At 39.8% G+C, this 17,897-nt stretch overlaps 1 protein-coding gene across 1 annotated transcript in view; it reads right to left on the bottom strand.

The window, feature by feature from the left end:
• Positions 1-1,438: 1,438 nt before the first annotated feature.
• Positions 1,439-17,897, bottom strand: part of LOC308392866 (alanine--glyoxylate aminotransferase 2, mitochondrial-like) — a gene marked incomplete at its 5' end in the record, with an annotated part of 22,007 nt that continues 5,548 nt past the window's right edge. The window contains 11 exons of the mRNA XM_080876150.1: positions 1,439-1,649; positions 6,377-6,475; positions 7,282-7,431; positions 9,060-9,148; positions 9,999-10,125; positions 10,395-10,493; positions 10,691-10,791; positions 12,532-12,662; positions 17,099-17,193; positions 17,271-17,394; positions 17,499-17,689. Coding sequence (XP_080732276.1) covers positions 1,548-1,649; positions 6,377-6,475; positions 7,282-7,431; positions 9,060-9,148; positions 9,999-10,125; positions 10,395-10,493; positions 10,691-10,791; positions 12,532-12,662; positions 17,099-17,193; positions 17,271-17,394; positions 17,499-17,689 — 1,308 coding nt within the window. The 3' untranslated portion in view covers positions 1,439-1,547. The remainder of the gene's footprint in view (positions 1,650-6,376; positions 6,476-7,281; positions 7,432-9,059; positions 9,149-9,998; positions 10,126-10,394; positions 10,494-10,690; positions 10,792-12,531; positions 12,663-17,098; positions 17,194-17,270; positions 17,395-17,498; positions 17,690-17,897) is intronic.

The following is a 17,897-nucleotide window of genomic DNA, read 5'->3' as shown; positions in this document are numbered from 1 at the left end:
ACTGGCAACCTTCCGATTACAAGGCAAACTCCAAACTCTTGAGCCACGATCGCCCATGATCCATGATGTAGAAGATCATCAGTTCAGGCCACTACCTCCATCACTCCATGGTCCAGTTCTTATGTTTCTGTGTCCATTGTTGGTGCTTTTGATGATGGACAGAGGTCAGATGGGCACATGACCAGTCTGCACATATGCAGTCCCATACACAGCAAACTATGATGCACTTGTATCTGTCAGAACCAACATGAACTTTTTTGGCAGTTTGTGCTATGTTAACCCATCTGTGGAATCTTTGTTCCCTGCATGCATCAGTGAGCTGGGCCACCTGTGACCCTGTCATTGGTTCATCACTGTTTCTACCTTGGACCACTTTTGATCAATACTGATCAGTGCAGAAATGGTCTGACCCAGTCGCCATCACAATTTGGCCCCTGTCAAACCTGCTCAAATCTTGATACTTGCCCATTGTTCATGCTTCATCTTTGAGGACAAAATGTTCATCTGCTCCCTGGTATAGCTCATCTGCAAACAGGTGCCACAATGAGGAGATAATCGGTGTTATCGACTTCACGTCTCAGCGGTCAGAATCTTAGGCCTGATCAGTGATCAGGCAATGATATATGGGGATTCTAAATATGTTACATTGGACCTCTTACCTCTTCTTCAGGGTCAAACGTTTAAAAATATTTTTGTTTTAACCATTAAAACTATGCTACAAATGAAACTGCTTCTGTTTCTATCGGCACCATTTCAGAAATGATTCTGGCACATGGGGATCATAAATATCACATTATAGGCTCCAACCAAACATGTCACATTTGACCTCTGACCTCACTTTAACATTTCACAATCCCACATCTGCCTTTCGTTCAAGCTGACCCTAAAAGGTGTTAGATCTTTAAAGAAAGCATCAGAAAGAGAAAAAGGAATGAGGTAATACCTATTATCCATGACCTACTGCTACATAATGTCTCTGTAATCAATGTAAACATCTGTCATGTTGCCCGTATCTGATTTTTACTGCCATATAAACTTCTTACAGTATGTTTTAGATAATGAAATGAGTATATACATGAAATGCAAAACTATTCTCTTATAAGTAAATACTGCTCATGGTGGAGGTTTGCACTCTCGGAGTGCTTCTTGCTTCCATTAATGCCTCTGGGAATCGTGTGTAACAGCGAACAGCTTGTTGGATGTGTCTAAAAAAAAGAATAAAAATCATGCATTCATTTCATCGTATGTTTGCAGTTTTATCGGGAAGACAAAAACAAAATGAAACTGTAATTCTGTGGTCGGTTCATCTCAAATATTTTTACAGGCTGATCACAAAAATGTTTATTCATTCAATCTGAAGTGAGCAAAATGACATCGAAGTTAGAGAAACAGTAAAAATCAGTGACTATAAAAGACTGATTTCAGTGGAGCCATTTTTATATAATTTGAAACATTCAGACAATACATTTTTAATTGTTTTTTTTTAAAAGGAGAAGTCCCTTGCTGAATGGTTTTCCATTCCAGTTCACTCCTCGGCATTGACCTGCTCATTTTCTGTCCGTGTAGCCCGAGATTGCTTTATTAAACACCGCCAGGAAGAAATCTACATCCTCCCTCGTGATGCACATGGGGGGTTGTATGCGGAAGGTCTAAAGTGGTGCGAGAAAGGAAAAAAGAAGGTGAGAGTGGAGCTCATGGAGCGAAATAATCTATTTTTCTTTTCTTATCCTGAAGGCAGAGCGGGCGCATAAATTAATATCTAAGCCGGGAAAGGCATTTGCTTTTAAATCGAGACCCCCCCTCTTTCTGTTGAACAATCGCTTGTAATAGGTGAAAAAGTTTAAAATGAGGTCCCTGTTATCTTCACTGTATCACGCATGAATAGCTGTGCATTAATTGAAAAGAAAAAATTACTTTTACAGAAAAGGATGCCTTTTAAACTCAAGGACAAGGCAGTTGAAAAGCTTTAAGCATCGAAACAAATTGTAAAGAGGCTTTCACATTGATTCATTGTTGATCTGCGAATAAATCTAAAAAGTTACGCTCTGGCTTTTTCCCCTAGAACAATACAAGGTTAGCAATTGTGGCAGTGACATTTTGATTCCCGACTGAATGGAGTTTTCAAAAAATGTGCATATAATGTTTTTCATCCAGTGTAATATTTCATAATGAGTAACATAAAACGCCTACAGTATTTTCCGCAGCCAGTCAAAGCACTCTGCCGGGGACGTGCTGTATGAAATAAAACTTTCTCTTCAACAATGACATTTGATCAGAGATGGAGGTGAAATAAAGTTTTTGATGAACTGGGTACTCTTTTTCTGCTATTAATATTACTATTAACATTTTTATTATTTTTTTAAAAGCTTCAATTTATAAGAAAGTGAATAAGAGACTTGCTGTCAAGCACAGTAATTAGGTTAGACCACCAAAAAACTTCCAAAAAGGTTGGGATGCTGTCAAATAAATGAATAAATAACAGAATACAATGACTTACAATCTACATTCACTGATCTTTTGGCCTCTTTCTGGAAGACAGCTGTGCTCTCCCTCCCTTTCTCTCTCAGGTTTCTCACACCTGATTGCCACAGATGAAGGCATTCAGATCATTTGTGGAACTTCAGATTTACCTCCAGCAGCAAGAGCTAAATGCTGTTCAGCCACTGGATTCTGAGAAGGGTGTGCATGCTGAGTTAGTGCCGTTTTGTTTTTTTTGTTTTTTGAGTGCTCTTGGAGGTTAGGAGTGGCAAACTTGTGGGACTTGTTTTGTAAAGTGTTTTGTTCATTAGTGGAAGCTTATTGGGTTTCTCTGTTATTGCTGTTTTGAGGCCAGCCGTTAGCTTAGACGTTATCTTTTTGGCTTCAACCCGGAGATTAGTGTAGTGCATTTGGTTTTTTAGCCTTGGAGACGCTGATGCAATTTTTTCCCTCCTATTCATTTTAAAATGTGTAGGGTCATTGTAAATGGTTAATTACAAAAAGTTAAATAATTTCCTTTGATGCACAGCAAAGTTTTTGGAAGCTCAGTCTGTGGTTTGCACCACAGAGACTTTTTGTTGTAATGTATGTCTCAGAGTTTGCAGGCAGGGAGATTGTAACACCATGTTTTTTGATAGTCCTGTTCAAGACTGAGTGTGCCGTCGCATAGACTGTTCAAAGTTTTAGCCTTGAATCTTTCGCTTGTTGAATTTTTTAAAGAAAACAAACCTAAGTTTGACCGAAAAATCCTTGCTAATAACTGCTTTAAAGCACATTCTGAAGGGCGGGGCACAGAAAAGCAGAAGCTGGTGCACCACCATTCTTTTGTGAAGTCTAGTAAGTCAAATCACTTCTTGAAGAACAAAGACTTGTGCTGGTTTGACGAGTTTAGATAAGTGAACTTCCTCAAGGGCAAAACAGAGATTCTCCATCATGATTTAGTTATTTTTTGTCCCATATTTATAGTTTTATAGCTGATTTTTACACTCATATTTCCTAACTCTGTATTGGGTTCTTAAACTAAGAACACCCCATGATTCTGTTTCTTGTAAAACAACCTTTTCAGCAATAACTCTCTGATGACTCTCACATAGTTGTGGAGGGATTTTGACCCACTCGTCTTTACCTTTTTCAGTTCATTGTGGTTTGTACAGCTCAAGTTCTCATCAGTGTTTTAGTGAGGTTGTGACCTGGACTTTGACTGTGTGTTTTCAGCACCTTGAGTATCATAAGCCAATTTGGGCCAGGCTTTAGCTTCCAGACAGATGAGCTAACATTTGACTCTGAAATGCTCTGGTCTGGTATAAAGATGAGTTCACGGGCGACTTGGTGACTGCGAGACGGTCCTGTGGCTGGAAAACGAACTCAAATCATCACCCCTCCACCACTGTGCTGGACAGTTGGTTAGATTGGAAAGACAAACTCCACGTCTCTCTGGACATCCTCCATAATTGTCTATCTAAGTATCAAAAGTCTGTTAAAGCTGCCAAATCTGCCTTTTTGTCTAGCATTATTATGACTAATAGCCACAACCCCCGAGCACTTTTTAATACTTTTAATTCTGTGATAAACCCTCGCACTACCACTTATAGGGATGCTTCCCCTGCTCTTTGTGATAAATTCTTAAAGTATTTCTCTGATAAAATCTCAGCTCTAAGGGCTTCTCATCCATCTCACCCATCATCAGTTTTAGACCCAGTTCCAGCTTCTGAATGCTTGACTGTCTTTCAACAGTTTGAGCCAGTGTCTTATTCTGCTTTAAAAGATATAATTGATCATCTCAAAATCTCTGGTTCCCCGCATGATATTCTTCCTTCTCGTTTCCTTAAGGAAGCTTTACATGTTATTGGTCCTTGTATCTTATCTCTGCTGAATGCATCATTGTCATCAGGTTGTGTACCGTCTGTCTTTAAGCATGCTGTTGTGCAACCTATTATGAAGAAGAAAAATCTTGACCTAATTGGTCTCACCAACTACAGGCCGATCTCCAAACTCCCTTTTATTTCCAAAATATTGGAAAAGGTAGTTCTAAAACAACTACAGGCCTTTTTAGATGCAAATGGTATTAATGAAAAGTTTCAGTCTGGTTTTAAACCTCGCCACAGCACAGAGACAGCCTTACTTAGAGTTTTTAATGATCTTCTTTTAACTCTTTTAGCAGCACCTGTCTGCTGCTTTTGACACGGTTAACCACAACATTCTTCTATCAAGACTGGAACATGTTGTTGGTCTCAAAGGTACGGTTTTATCTTGGTTTAAATCCTATCTCTCAGAGAGGTCGTTCTCTGTTGCTATGGGGCAACACTCCTCGGCTTCTGCCCCTATTTACTGTGGTGTGCCTCAAGGGTCCGTGCTCGGTCCTGCTCTTTTCTCTTTGTACATGTTGCCCTTGGGATTAATTTTTAGTAAATACAACATCTCCTTTCACTGTTATGCCGATGATATCCAGATTTATTTACCTTTGAAATCCGATGTGACTGCTTCTTTGCAACCTCTGTTCAACTGTTTGCATGAAGTTAAAATTTGGTTATCACATAATTTTCTTACATTGAACGAGAATAAGACCAAAATCATAGTCTTTGGTAGTCACACTCCGCTAGACCAGTTAGCTGATGCCCTAGGCCCTCTCGCTAGCCATCTTTCGTCCACTGTAAGAAACCTCGGAGTGTTCCCGGATGGCTCTTTTAAACTCGAGAAACAGGTGTCCACTGTGGTAAAAAACAGCTTTTACCAGTTGCGTCAGATTTCCAAAGCAAAGCCGTTCCTTCCTTTAAAGGACCTTGAAAAGCTTATCCACGCATTTATTACATCCAGATTGGACTACTGTAACTCCCTCTACTCGGGCCTCCAACACTCCTCTCTTTGCCGGCTCCAGTTAATTCAAAATGCAGCTGCGCGTCTTTTAACAGGTACGAGAATTCATGAACACATAACTCCAATTTTAGCCAAATTACATTGGCTCCCTGTTAAATATCATATAGATTTTAAAATTCTTTTGTTCACTTTTAATATTTTGAATAATTTAGCGCCCAGTTATCTTTCTGATTTACTCCATTCATACAATCCCAACAGAGCACTTAGATCATCCAACCATAGGCTCCTAGCACAACCTAGGACTCGAATGAAGTCGAGAGGCGACCGGGCCTTTGCATCCGTGGCACCCAGACTCTGGAATAACCTCCCCGTTCATATTCGCACAGCCGAGTCTATCCAGTCTTTTAAATTACGTCTTAAAACTTATTTTTTTACTTTGGCTTTTGATTCTGTCTAGTTGGCTGTTTTAGCTTGTTGCGTTGTTACCTATTGTTTGTTGTCCTCTTTTATTGTTTGTTTTAACTGTCTCATGTTTTTATTGACTGTGAAGCACTATGGTCAACACTGTTGTTTTAATATGTGCTATATAAATAAATTTTGATTTGATTTGATTTTGATTGGTTTGTACTTGTATGCTGTGTATTGAGGCCAAACGCCTCCACTTTGGCGAAATCTCCCAAGGAGATGCCTTGTGATTTTTAGATGCATTGCTGCAAACCTAATCGGTGCTGTCATGTTCTTTCTCCTGGCAACCCTACAGGCTTTTTGTAATTGTACTGCCATGAACTTCAACATGCTGACTGAAGCCTGCACCGTCTGTAACTTTGGTTTCTTTGTAGTGTCGTCGAGTATTGCTCTTGGGAAGATTGTGGCATTGTGGCTGAATGTTCCACGCCAGCCTGACGAATCCTCTGCTTTTATAGACAAGTTTACACTTAACACTGATCAGTAAATAAAGTGAATCTGATTAGTAGCGGTAAGGGTGATTTTGTTTTTCGCATGGAGTCATGTAAACTTTTTTTCTTTTTCCACCACATGACTAAACTGACACAAGGATAGGTCAGCTCATGGTGACTCCGCCTACCTGTCCGTACACTCCTCCTTTGCCTATCAGGACTCCCATGTCCTTGATGTCCTCAAGGATCTCACTCATTGCTTCAGGAGGCAGCGGCTCTCTGCTGCCCTGTGGTTCAAAAAGAAGGTATGAAAGGACACAAGGATGTGCTATCTTGTATTACTAATATTACTCATCTACTTCTATAGCACCTTAAAGCAAGCGCCATGTCTTCTGTGGTCTAATATGTTAATGTTTCCTCAGTCAGAAAGCTTAGTTAAAGTATTAAATGGCATTTTTGACTTCCACATTTCCTCCTGTTTAACAATACATCACGAAAGGTGGCGCATATGAATAGGATCAGCGTGCACAAACCTCATTCAGAAAATGAAAAATGTAAGTTAAAAACAGAATAGTTATTATTTTATTCCCAGTAGTTCACAGAAACAGTTACTTTTCCAGCCTTTCGTTCCCACAACCACCACATACCAACTTTCTGAGAACCGCTGCTGCCATCAAAATCAAAGTAAGATAAGATTTATTTGAGGTAGTAGTAAAATGTTTAAGCATTTGATGCGTTTCATTTTGAATAAAATGTGCATCTTTTCTGTCTTTCAGTCTTTCAGTTTTTACACAGTATCCCAACGTTTTTGGACTTTAGAGTTTTTACTTACAGGCAACATGACAGAAATGTTAAATCAGCCTTTGGACATAACCAAATATGTAAACTGAAGAGTCAGACTGATTTTTATTCAGTGTGGGTTTTGGGAAGGAATAGTTTGGCTAATCTTCTCTGCTAACAGCTGCTGCTGGTCCACTGTAGTATTTTTAAAAACAAACTGAATTTGCTCTGCTCACATATTTAAGCGCAGATGACAGCTGCTGCTACTCCTAATGGTGTACGAGAGATGAGTCACTTGTTTAAAACGCACTACCTTGTCTTTAACCATTTCCACGCCGATCTGGAGGCCTTTTCCACAGACATCACCGATAATCTCATATTTGTCTCTGAGTTCAGCCATTTGCGTCATCAGATAGGTGCCCACATGAAGACTGTTGTGCTGTGTGCTATCCTCTCTGATAGTCTGAAAAGAAATGAATTCCACATAAAATGTGCAGCATTTTGTTCTACTTCATTTTTTCCCCATTCGAGTTGCTAAAAAGGAAAATAATGCAGTACAATCATTTGAACTTAACAAGGTAACAACATTCAGTTCAGTTTTGCATGTTAGGAAAAAATTTTTTCAGTCAGTGCTTGTTGTTTATTTTCAAAAACAAATACACTGAAAAAAACCCAAATCTGTGGCCATGCCACGCTCTACATCATGCTACAGCTACGTGGTGGAAAATGTGAAAGGATTCCTTCTCAAGGTTTGGAAAAATTGCCCCTTTTTTGCTTTTTAATCAGCTTACACCTGGAGAAATGTGATCTGGAGTCTTTGGCATCTTTAATCATATAGTCAAATACTTTTAATAAGGAGGGGAAATGACCAGCTATTAAACCACTTCAGAAAAGCAACAAGCCCCACAATTTTTACTGACAGTAGGACCACAGCTTGCCCATCGTCTGTTGGATTGGACAACACTCTGTGTCGTAAAGCTCAGATCCCCTAAAGCTGGTTTCTTTAACATGACAATGAGTTCACTGTACTCAAATGGCCTCCACAGTCCTCAGCTCATTAAAGAACCTTTGGGATGTGCTGAAGCAGATTTGCATCACGACAAATCTGCAGAAACTGTACGGTTCTAAATAGCTATTAGGTTAAACCTTGGCATATCTCAGTAAGGTGTGCAGTGTATTCACCAAAAATGAGGAACCTGAAGAAGTGAAGGACAAAAGAAAAAGTGGCTGGCCTAAAAAATATGATGAACAGTATTTGACAAAACCTGGGAGATGGATATGGCCTTTCAGTTCATCATCTGCTGTTTACAGAAGCATCATCAGAAATGGTCCCAGTGGACGGGTAGCTGTCTGCGATGAATCCAAATGGGAAATTTTTGGGTCTAATTATTGTCACTATGTATGAAGGAGATAAAACAGTGCGTAACAGAGAGTCTACAGTCATCTGTAAAGCACGGTGGAGGCTCTGTAATGGTTTGGGGCTGCATTTGAATCAGTGGTGTTGTCAAAACTGATGGAATTGTAAACACAGAAAAGTGGATCAAATTTTGATCCACTATGCAGTCCCATCTGGAAAATATATGATTGGTAGATTTTTACAAAGAAAAATGTTAACCACTCAAATCAGTTTGCAAACATAAATGTTTTTAAGCTACTTCCAAGTTGCTCAAAAATATATTTGTACTACCAGATTAATATTTTCTTTAGTTGTTAGTCCCCTCGTCAACTCTCCACTGCCGAAGCAAACATTGTGTTTCTTAAAAGTAAAAATGGCACCGCATATAAAATGGTACTCAGCAGTATATTTTATGATGTATAATGTGCTGCAGCTTTTATCTGGTTCACTGTGTTGTGTGATAAGCTTTATCTGCTTTGTTAGCAAAGGTAGAAACAAATAAAAAAAGATGTATAAATCACTATACTTCCCCACTCGTGCGTGATTTACAGAGGTGTGCGTAGTAGCAGGGAAAAAAAACTAAACATGTAATCTATCTTCATTCACTGGGCAAAAGGACAAGTTATAAACTTGCCTGACTGTTTTATTAAGAACTTCTCAAACTCGTCTATGGAAATAAGAAGATCGGTTCTTACATCGAGAACTGATGAAGCAACGGCACACGCCAAGGGATTTCCTCCGAATGTGTTGAAGTGGGAGGCTTTCACAAAGGAAGCAGCAATTTCTGGAAAAAAACACACACGCACACACATGAATAAACAAGCTCACACCTCCGCTCTGCTGCTTGTAATCAAAACTTCAGCCTCAGAATACAAATGTCTCAGAATACATGCATTGCAAATGATTTGTGTAAGTATCAAGGGGTTTCATGTTAATTTTTGGACAGTGGGGTCTTTAAGAGCATAAATCGTGCATCTAAAAGTTGACCAGTACGTGAAAGCTGTTTCTACCATGAACGCACAGCAGCCTATTATTACACACCCACTCACAGAAATAAACATACATTTTCAAGGCTAGCGCTGTATTGGTAATTACCACGTGAGTCAGTGTTTGCTCTTATATCGTTTATGCTTTATGTCAATGGATTTTGCATGACGTTCTGAGGAAAAAAAGTCTGTGTTTGCATTTGAAATTGAAAATTGCTGGGATCACATAAATTTAATTAGGGCAGCGAAAAAAATACATAAAAAAGAGGTTAAGAGCGATCGTGGCTCAAGAGTTGGCAGTTCGTCTTGTAATCGGAAGGTTGCCGGTTCGAGCCCCGGCTTGGACAGTCTTGGTCATTGTGTCCTTGGGCAAGACACTTCACCCGTTGCCTACAGGTGGTGGTCAGAGGGCCCGGTGGTGCCAGTGTCCGGCAGCCTCGCCTCTGTCAGTGCGCCCCAGGGTGGCTGTGCCTATAATGTAGCTTGCCATCACCTGTGTGTGAATTTGTGTGTGACTGGGTGAATGACTGAATGTAGTGTGAAGCACTTTGGGGTCCTTAGGGACTAAGTAAAGCGCTATACAAATACAGGCCATTTACCATACATGCTAATTGAATTTAGGACTTGCGCATCTTAATGTAATCTCACCTGGTGTGGTAACAACAGCTCCCACTGGGAATCCATTGCCAATACCCTTTGCCATTGTAACCATGTCAGGAATGACATCATGACCTTGGAAACCCCACAAGTGGCTTCCCGTTCGGCCAAATCCAGTCTAGACCTGTAATGTGCAAATGCCTTTTATATTAAAATTCTATATATCGCTCACTAATAATTATGTTATTATAATACACAATTGGATTATATAATTACATAATACATTAGTTATCCACAGTTTACTCAAAGAAACCAAGAGTTTCTAAAAGAAATTCCATTGAATTGCGTTTAGCTCGCTTTTATAATTACTGCATTGGCTTAGCCTTGCAATACTGTTTGGTTTTTGCTTTATTTCGTCTTTGAGAAAAACATAACACCTTCGTGGTGTCTGACCTCATCAGCAATGCAGATTCCTCCTCTCTGTCTTACAAGTTTGTAAGCTTCCTTGAGATAGTTTTTCGGGTACTGTACAGCTCCTCCCATGCCCTGTACACACCAAACACGCTTATATTCCTTTGCTAACATATTCAAAAAAATAACAAAAATAGAAGCAGTCATGCAGAAAAAACCCTGAGTGGTAGCATAACAAATATATTTAGTAAAATGAATGTTGTTTGTCCGTTACTATCACACGGAGTCAAAAATAAATCCAGCCATAGCCATGGATAAAAAGAATATAGTACCTGAATAGGCTCTCCAAAGAAAGCTGCAATTTGACTTGGAACGCTGGTAGCAAATGTCTCTTCTAACTGTTCAATGTAATCTTTATTTGCTATGCAAGCACCTGTGGGACCAGAGACAACAGTTTTCTAAAAGTAACAGTATACAAATGTCTATATGTTTTCAAAAAGTGTTTATTGCACCACAAGAACTTGCCTTTTCTTCATGTTTCAGACAGAATCATTTCTCATGCAGGTGTGTTAGCACGCTGAATTTGCGGGTACACTCTAGGTGAAACTCAGGCTTACAAATTTCCTCAGAATGATTAACCATTACAACAAGTGAATGATTAGCAGTTTGAACTGCAGGGGCATAAACACTTCTTTCGCTGACCTTTCTTTCTCTGACCACTCTTATTAAAGGTCTAAATTTACCTGGCAAAACAAACAATTTAACCAAAATTCACACTTATCAAGGCCATAAATGACATGGTGATTTTGGGTAATTCTTCTTTTCCAGGGTGGAATGATTGCACAGAATGCATAATAAATAATGGGTTTAAAAAACGTCTTTCAACTTGACAAGGCCAAGGTCTGTTAAGGTCCTGTTAGGGATCATGATTGACTACAGCTGGTAGTAAAAAGGATTTGTTTGACAGCACTTACTGGATTGACCAGTACTCAGAACAATAGGAAAGTCCAAGGAACTCAGTCAAGATCTAAGAGCTTTACACAATTTGGGGAGGTATTGTGGAGCTATTTCTAAACATCTGCAGATTTTAAGCAAGTAGATGCAATTTGAAAGTGCGTCCCCTTTAACGAGGTCTGGAAAAATCCCCAGATTTGAGGAAATCGGTTAGGATGTTCAAGACCAACACAGGAACCAGAAAGCCTGCTATGAACTGGAAACAGCTGGAACACCAGCATCACTGTCCACAATGACGTGAGTTGTGCATCACTATGGACGGAGGAGAAAACAATCCCCTGCTCCAAAATCAACACCTTCACCTGAATATATCAACACCTGAAATTTGCAGTTGAACTTGGCAAGCCAAATGCCTTATTGTTGCCAAAAACTATCTGGCAACAATAAGGTAATATTTGAAGAGTAAAGGGGAGGCTCTCAAACCTAAGAACTGTATACCAGCTGTCAAGCATGGTGGTGGTAGCATCATGCTCTGGGGTTGTTTTGGTGTTAGAGGTACAGGTAAATTACATAAAGTGGTTGGAATAATGATGAAGGAGGACTACTCCCAAATTCTTCAACTTCATGTCGAAGCTTCGACACAATTGAATTTTCTGGAATGGCCTTTCCAAAGCCCTAACATCAACGTTACCAACAAATTTAGATTAAAATTTAGATTAAATGCTCAATGATGGCTTCCAAACTGAGGTGCAACTTCAAGGGAACTTTAACTCTTCCCCATTTGAAATCCTACTAGGAGTAATGCTTGAAGCTCTTTTCTCAACTGAGTGGTTTCTGTCATATTTCAGGCCTGCTTAGAGAACAAAGTAACTGGGTTTGCACCAGAAGTTAAATATATAAATACATTCTGACTTATGCACCCAATTCTTTTGTTTTTTTTAAGTCATTATGTAGAATAACGTCAACCTGGAAAAGAACTGTTCAAAGAAATCTCTAAAAGGGTCAAATTACCATAACATTCATACACAGGAAGAGCAGATGTTAACTTTTGACCACAACCTTTACATCCTTTTAGTGTTATAAACATCACGATTGTAAGCACACAATTCACGCACATGCAAGCTATTATTAGTGCAGACCATGGAGATGAATGTTCCTGTTTATGAGAGCGACAATAAAGATAATTGATGTGTGATAAGCCAGGGGTGTGTGTGTGTACCTTGAGCACAGCTACACTGTCTGATGGACTGCACAGGGGAGTCCCTGCAGTAGCTTCCTCCCCAAGGACCTCTAAACACATCAGGGCACATGGTCTGTTTATTGGGCAGAAACCAAGTCAGCTGGGTCAGTCTGACAGTTAATGGTTAACACAGAACAAAGATAACATCATAAAACCTGGAATGCTGCCCATAAGATTATTTGCAATGCCTGCTCAAGTAGTACCCGCACCAACAACAAACCCTTACCGCTAGACGGCACATCCGCATCGGTTTTTGAGAATTCAGGAAACATACTGAGAAAGGTTGTAATGAACCACTATGGTGGCATACATGTAAACACAGCTTTTCCTGAGGGTGCCACGCACCAGCATTTATTTGTTCTTCTTCACAGTATACACTGTGGACATGAACTATAAGTCTAACATAAGCCACATGCAAAAATATTCCGAGGACACAGCAATTGTGGGATGTATTAGGAACGTACAGGTGGAAGAATACAGGAACCTGGTCAGTGCCTTCTGTAACTGGATTAAGGAGAACTGCCGCATCATGAATACAATCAAAACTTGACGAGAGAATTGAGCGTAAAAGCGGAGCAGTCAATTTACTGGTCAGTTTATAGTCCTACCGTCACCTATGGTTACAAGCTCTGGGAAGTGAAGTAATGAGGTCATAGGTACGCAATGGCCATGGAAAATTTAAAGAAACTAATATTTCTTTAAACGGATGGAACCGGCTTCCTCGCCCTCTTGGTCATTGTTTGGTCATTGGAGTAGAGCTCCACATCATAAGAAGCCAGTTGAGGTGTTTCGGATATGTCCTACCGGGACAAGGCCCTGGGGGGAGACCTAGGACTCGCTGGAGAGATTACATCTCGTGGATGAGCTGTTAGAGAAGTCTGGGTGTATATGGTTAGACTGCTGCCATTGTGACACAAAATCGAATAAGCGGTAGGACATGGACGGCCGGCCGGCCGGACATCAAAGTGGCGTAGTCATACAAATATCTTGGTGTGCAACTTGATGACAAACTGGATTGATCTATCAACTCTGATGCCCTCAATAAAAAAGGGCAGCATGGACTCTTTCTCTGCAAACACTAATTCTTTATTGAGTGTAATAAAATGCTGCACTTGTTTTATCATGCAGTTGTTTGGCAGTGTTGGCAGCTTTGCCGGTTTTTGTTGGGGTAACAACATCACTTATAAAAACTGTAAGAAGCTGTATAAGAGGGTTAAAAAAAGCTAGCTCAGTGTTGGGTGGGGCTTTGGGAGCTGTGTTTGAGATGTCTGCGACTAGTGAGCACCCCCCACCCCCTCCCATTTAGACTGGATCCATCGATCCATCCTTCCTTCCATCCTCTCTTTTTGTTCTTCTTTTCGACTGTTAATGGGTTTTGTCGAGGATCAGTTGCCGCTCCTGATCCTTTGATTCTGACCTGGTGAAAATACGCAACTTAAGACAGACTTTTTCATTTCAACAGCTTCTTTATTATCCCATTTACAAGGTGGAATAAGTACAGCGCAAAAGCCTCCTGCAGATTTGAAGGGCAGTCTCTCGATCTCTTACATATATACTTTTTCAAAGTTGCTCATTCAGCGCCTACTTTTCCCGTTATTTATTACTCTGTGTTCCTGTACCCTTCATACACAGTGATGATCAAAATGGTGCTACACTAGGATTCGGTCTCTTTCACTACACTTGTCTTCATCCTATCCATCCTAGTGTGAGTGGTTATATACAGAGGCTTGACATACAACAAGTTCATCACCTAGTTCTACATTTTGTCTATAATTACCAAGACTGTGGTTAATGCTGCTCTTTTGCACCCTTTCCTTTAATGCTGCTTCTTACTAACTATTTTTCTCCTCCAGTTTCACAGGGGGCTGCTAGCAGTATAATACTATCCACAGTTCCACAGTTTATTACATTTAAAAAGCTACACTTGAATAATCTGCTTTTCTAATAAAGTCACGACAAGATTAAAAATGTGAATTTTGCAGAGATACCATGGTGCAACAGGTCCAGAAGCCTAAATTTTGTCCCGTAATGTATTCAAATAAAATTAAAAGGGGACGTAATGAATGAACATAATGACAATTAATCAGTTATATTTCCTGTGGCAAAGGGGATGAATTTGAATGCACATCTACATCTTTGTGTGGCTTCATATTAGAGTATATCAATGCTAACCTTGAAAAAGGGTAATGTGATAAAAAGCAAAGCCAACTCCGTGATGAAGGACAAAGAAAAATATTGTCTTGTCTCATGAACATAATATAATGCAAATTCCAACAGTCAACCAATGTTCATCAACTGAGGCCCATCCACTCAACATTAAACATTAGCATAATATTGCTTCTCCTGCTTATATCCTCCTGAGAACCAAGCAAAAAAGAATCTCCCCATTGAACTTTTTTTGTGATTTCCTTTCTCTCTGGAGCTAAAAGAGGCCACCCAGACAAGGACTTAGGGGTAGGACAGCTCAAATAAGTCAAAAGATATAGACCATTACAGATGACATAAATGAATAGGCTGGTTCTCAGGAGGATATGGATGAATGGCCAATGGCACAGCCTCTAGTATGTTTATGCTGTGCAGCTAAATGTAAAACTAGAAAGGCGGGACAGATTTCTATCTATCTATATCTATATCTATATATATCTATATCTATATATATATATATAGATATATATATATATATAGAGATATATAGAGATATATATATATATATCTATATATATATCTCTATATCTATATATATATCTATATATATATATATATATATATATATAGATATATTAGGGGTGCAACGATATTCGTATCGATATTGAACCGTTCGATACAGTGCTTTCGGTTTGGTACGCATATGTATCGAACAATACAACATTTGTAATTTATTTTATCAACTTTCCTTCTGACGATGCTGTCTGTGTGGAGCGCTCAGTGAATCTGCGTTCGACTACTCCGCCTAGGCTGCACTGTCGAGCGCAGATCCACTGAGCGCTCAACACAGACAGCATAGTCAGAAGGAAGAGCGCAGGGCACCTCCCCCACCCTCATTCAGATCTGGCGTTTGGAATTATTTTGGTTTTCATGTGACGTATGACCCTGAAGGTAAGCGAGTCATGGACTAAAGTAAAACAGTATGTTGGATGTGCCATGCAATGCTCAATTACATGGGTGGGAACTAGTGTGTTAGCGCAGTTAGCTCGTTAACGTGTTGGCCGTCTAGCCCCATGCACGGGGCGATCGGCGGTAGCTCGTTAACGGAGATTTGCCGTGTTGTGGTGTTAAGGTCATTTCAACGAGATTAACCTGAAAGCACTAGTGGGAACACAACGAATATGACTGCACATTTACACCGACATCATCCTAGTGCAAAGACAAAAACAACAAGCATGCTACTAACTTTAGCCGAATCATTTAGACAGCTGTTAGCACATGATTCTCCTTATGCTGCTGAGAATATAGCCCAGAAGAAGCGGATAGTATAGCTTTTATTTTGGAAAGAGACATTTCTCTGTAATAAACTCTCTTTTCCAAAGATGCATGATTCCTCAATCAGATACAGGGCTGGCAATATCGCTAGCCCGACGTCCCGGAGCTAGCGATTTTTTCAGTCGGGCTACCAAAATCTATCTCTTCCCTGCCCGTCGGGCTATTGTAGGAAAAATATATGTCAATGCTTTTGCATTCTTTCAGAAATGTAGCTGGGTAATTATGTCATTGGCATCGGTGAGCCACTGTCAATATGTGACATATTGAAATCGCGTTTGAATTTGCGCTTGTTTTTTTGCTTTCACTTTGCAATCGTGCGAACTGTGTATAGAGAGCGACAGCACTGATCTGTGAGTGATGATAATTTGCGCACCAATTCCTCTGACATCGTCTTATTAATCGTTAGCTTATATGCAAACATGACAAGTGAAATCTCCCGCAGCTTAAACATGTGAGAGGTTGATCGCGCAGAGAATCGCTGAGCTTATGTGAGTGCGCGTGTAAAAGTAGCAGTATATATATTTTAGTTCTGCTGAGCCAAATAAGACAGGTCAGGGTGAAGAAGTGACAGCCAAAGAAAAGCTTACCACAAAACGGAGAAGTTATGACAAATCAGACTATAAGGCAAAAAGAAAGTGCAGCTTTATGGTTTCATGGACAAAATAATTTCTGTGGCTGCAATATGACGAGCTAAATAACCAGGGCTGCACATAAGTGGTCCGCAGGTGCGCATTCGCTGTCAAAATAAAAAACACGCACAAGGGTTAGGGTTAAATTTAAAAACTGTACTTTTGAGTTAAAATATATATTTATAATTTTAATAAATGACAAATTAAAAAGGCATGAACATTTTTTTTGTATCGAAAAAATATCGAACCGTGACACCAAAGTATCGAACCGAATCGAACCGTGAATTTTGTGTATCGTTGCACCCCTAATATATATATATATATATATATATATATATATATATATATATATATATATATATATATATATATATATATATATATAAGATCCATCATGATTATAGACAAATTAAGCTTGGTTACAATGAGACGTTTACCTGAAGGTGATTATATCAAAGTTGCCAGTGTGGAGGCGAGCCATCAGCATCGCAAGCTCATTGGCTTCCGAGCCGCTGTTGGTCAGATAAATCACCTGGATGAGAAACCAGAGAGGACACATTTTAACAACAGCCTTCATACTAATTAGATTCATGGACTGTAGCAGAGCACCTTAAGAGGATCAGGTAAGTAGGGGGCCAGTTTGTCACAATACTCATGCAGTTCAGGATGGATGTAGATGTTAGTAGTATGCCACAGTTTCTTCAGCTGCTTCTGTATCGCAGCTGTCACTTTTCTATGCAAACAAAGGTCAAAGTGGAAAGAACTGAATGAGCCAATTTTGTATAAACAACTGAAATCAGAACAAAAACCATACACGGTGAAGAAGAACGGCCTTACGGGTGGCAGTGGCCCACACTGACGGTCGCCACACCGGCAAATAAATCCAAATATCGCTTCCCATCCACATCCCACAGCCACTGCATGTAGCCCTGGTGGATGAACACGGGCTTCTTTAAGTAAGTTATCTTCGTGGTCATGGGGTTGCAGTTCTGCTTGCGGATCTCCATCATCTGCTCTTTGGACATACCCTAAAAATACGCAGAAGAGATGTTACAGAGTGGGAAGGTCGTAACTTTTTTATTAGTGTTAGCACAGTAGTACATTTAAAGCATAAAAGAAGGACTTCCTGATTTCTTTGTCTATAAAGCTGGTTTTACATACTTTGGCGGTTGTTATTGGAAGACATTGGACAGAGTTTATTAACGCAAAAGCGTCACGACCATGTGAGATAACAGT

This window comes from Rhamphochromis sp. 'chilingali' (assembly GCF_963969265.1).
Source record: "Rhamphochromis sp. 'chilingali' genome assembly, chromosome: 2".
Taxonomy (NCBI): Eukaryota; Metazoa; Chordata; class Actinopteri; order Cichliformes; family Cichlidae; genus Rhamphochromis; species Rhamphochromis sp. 'chilingali'.
This window is presented reverse-complemented; position numbering and strand designations above follow the sequence as displayed.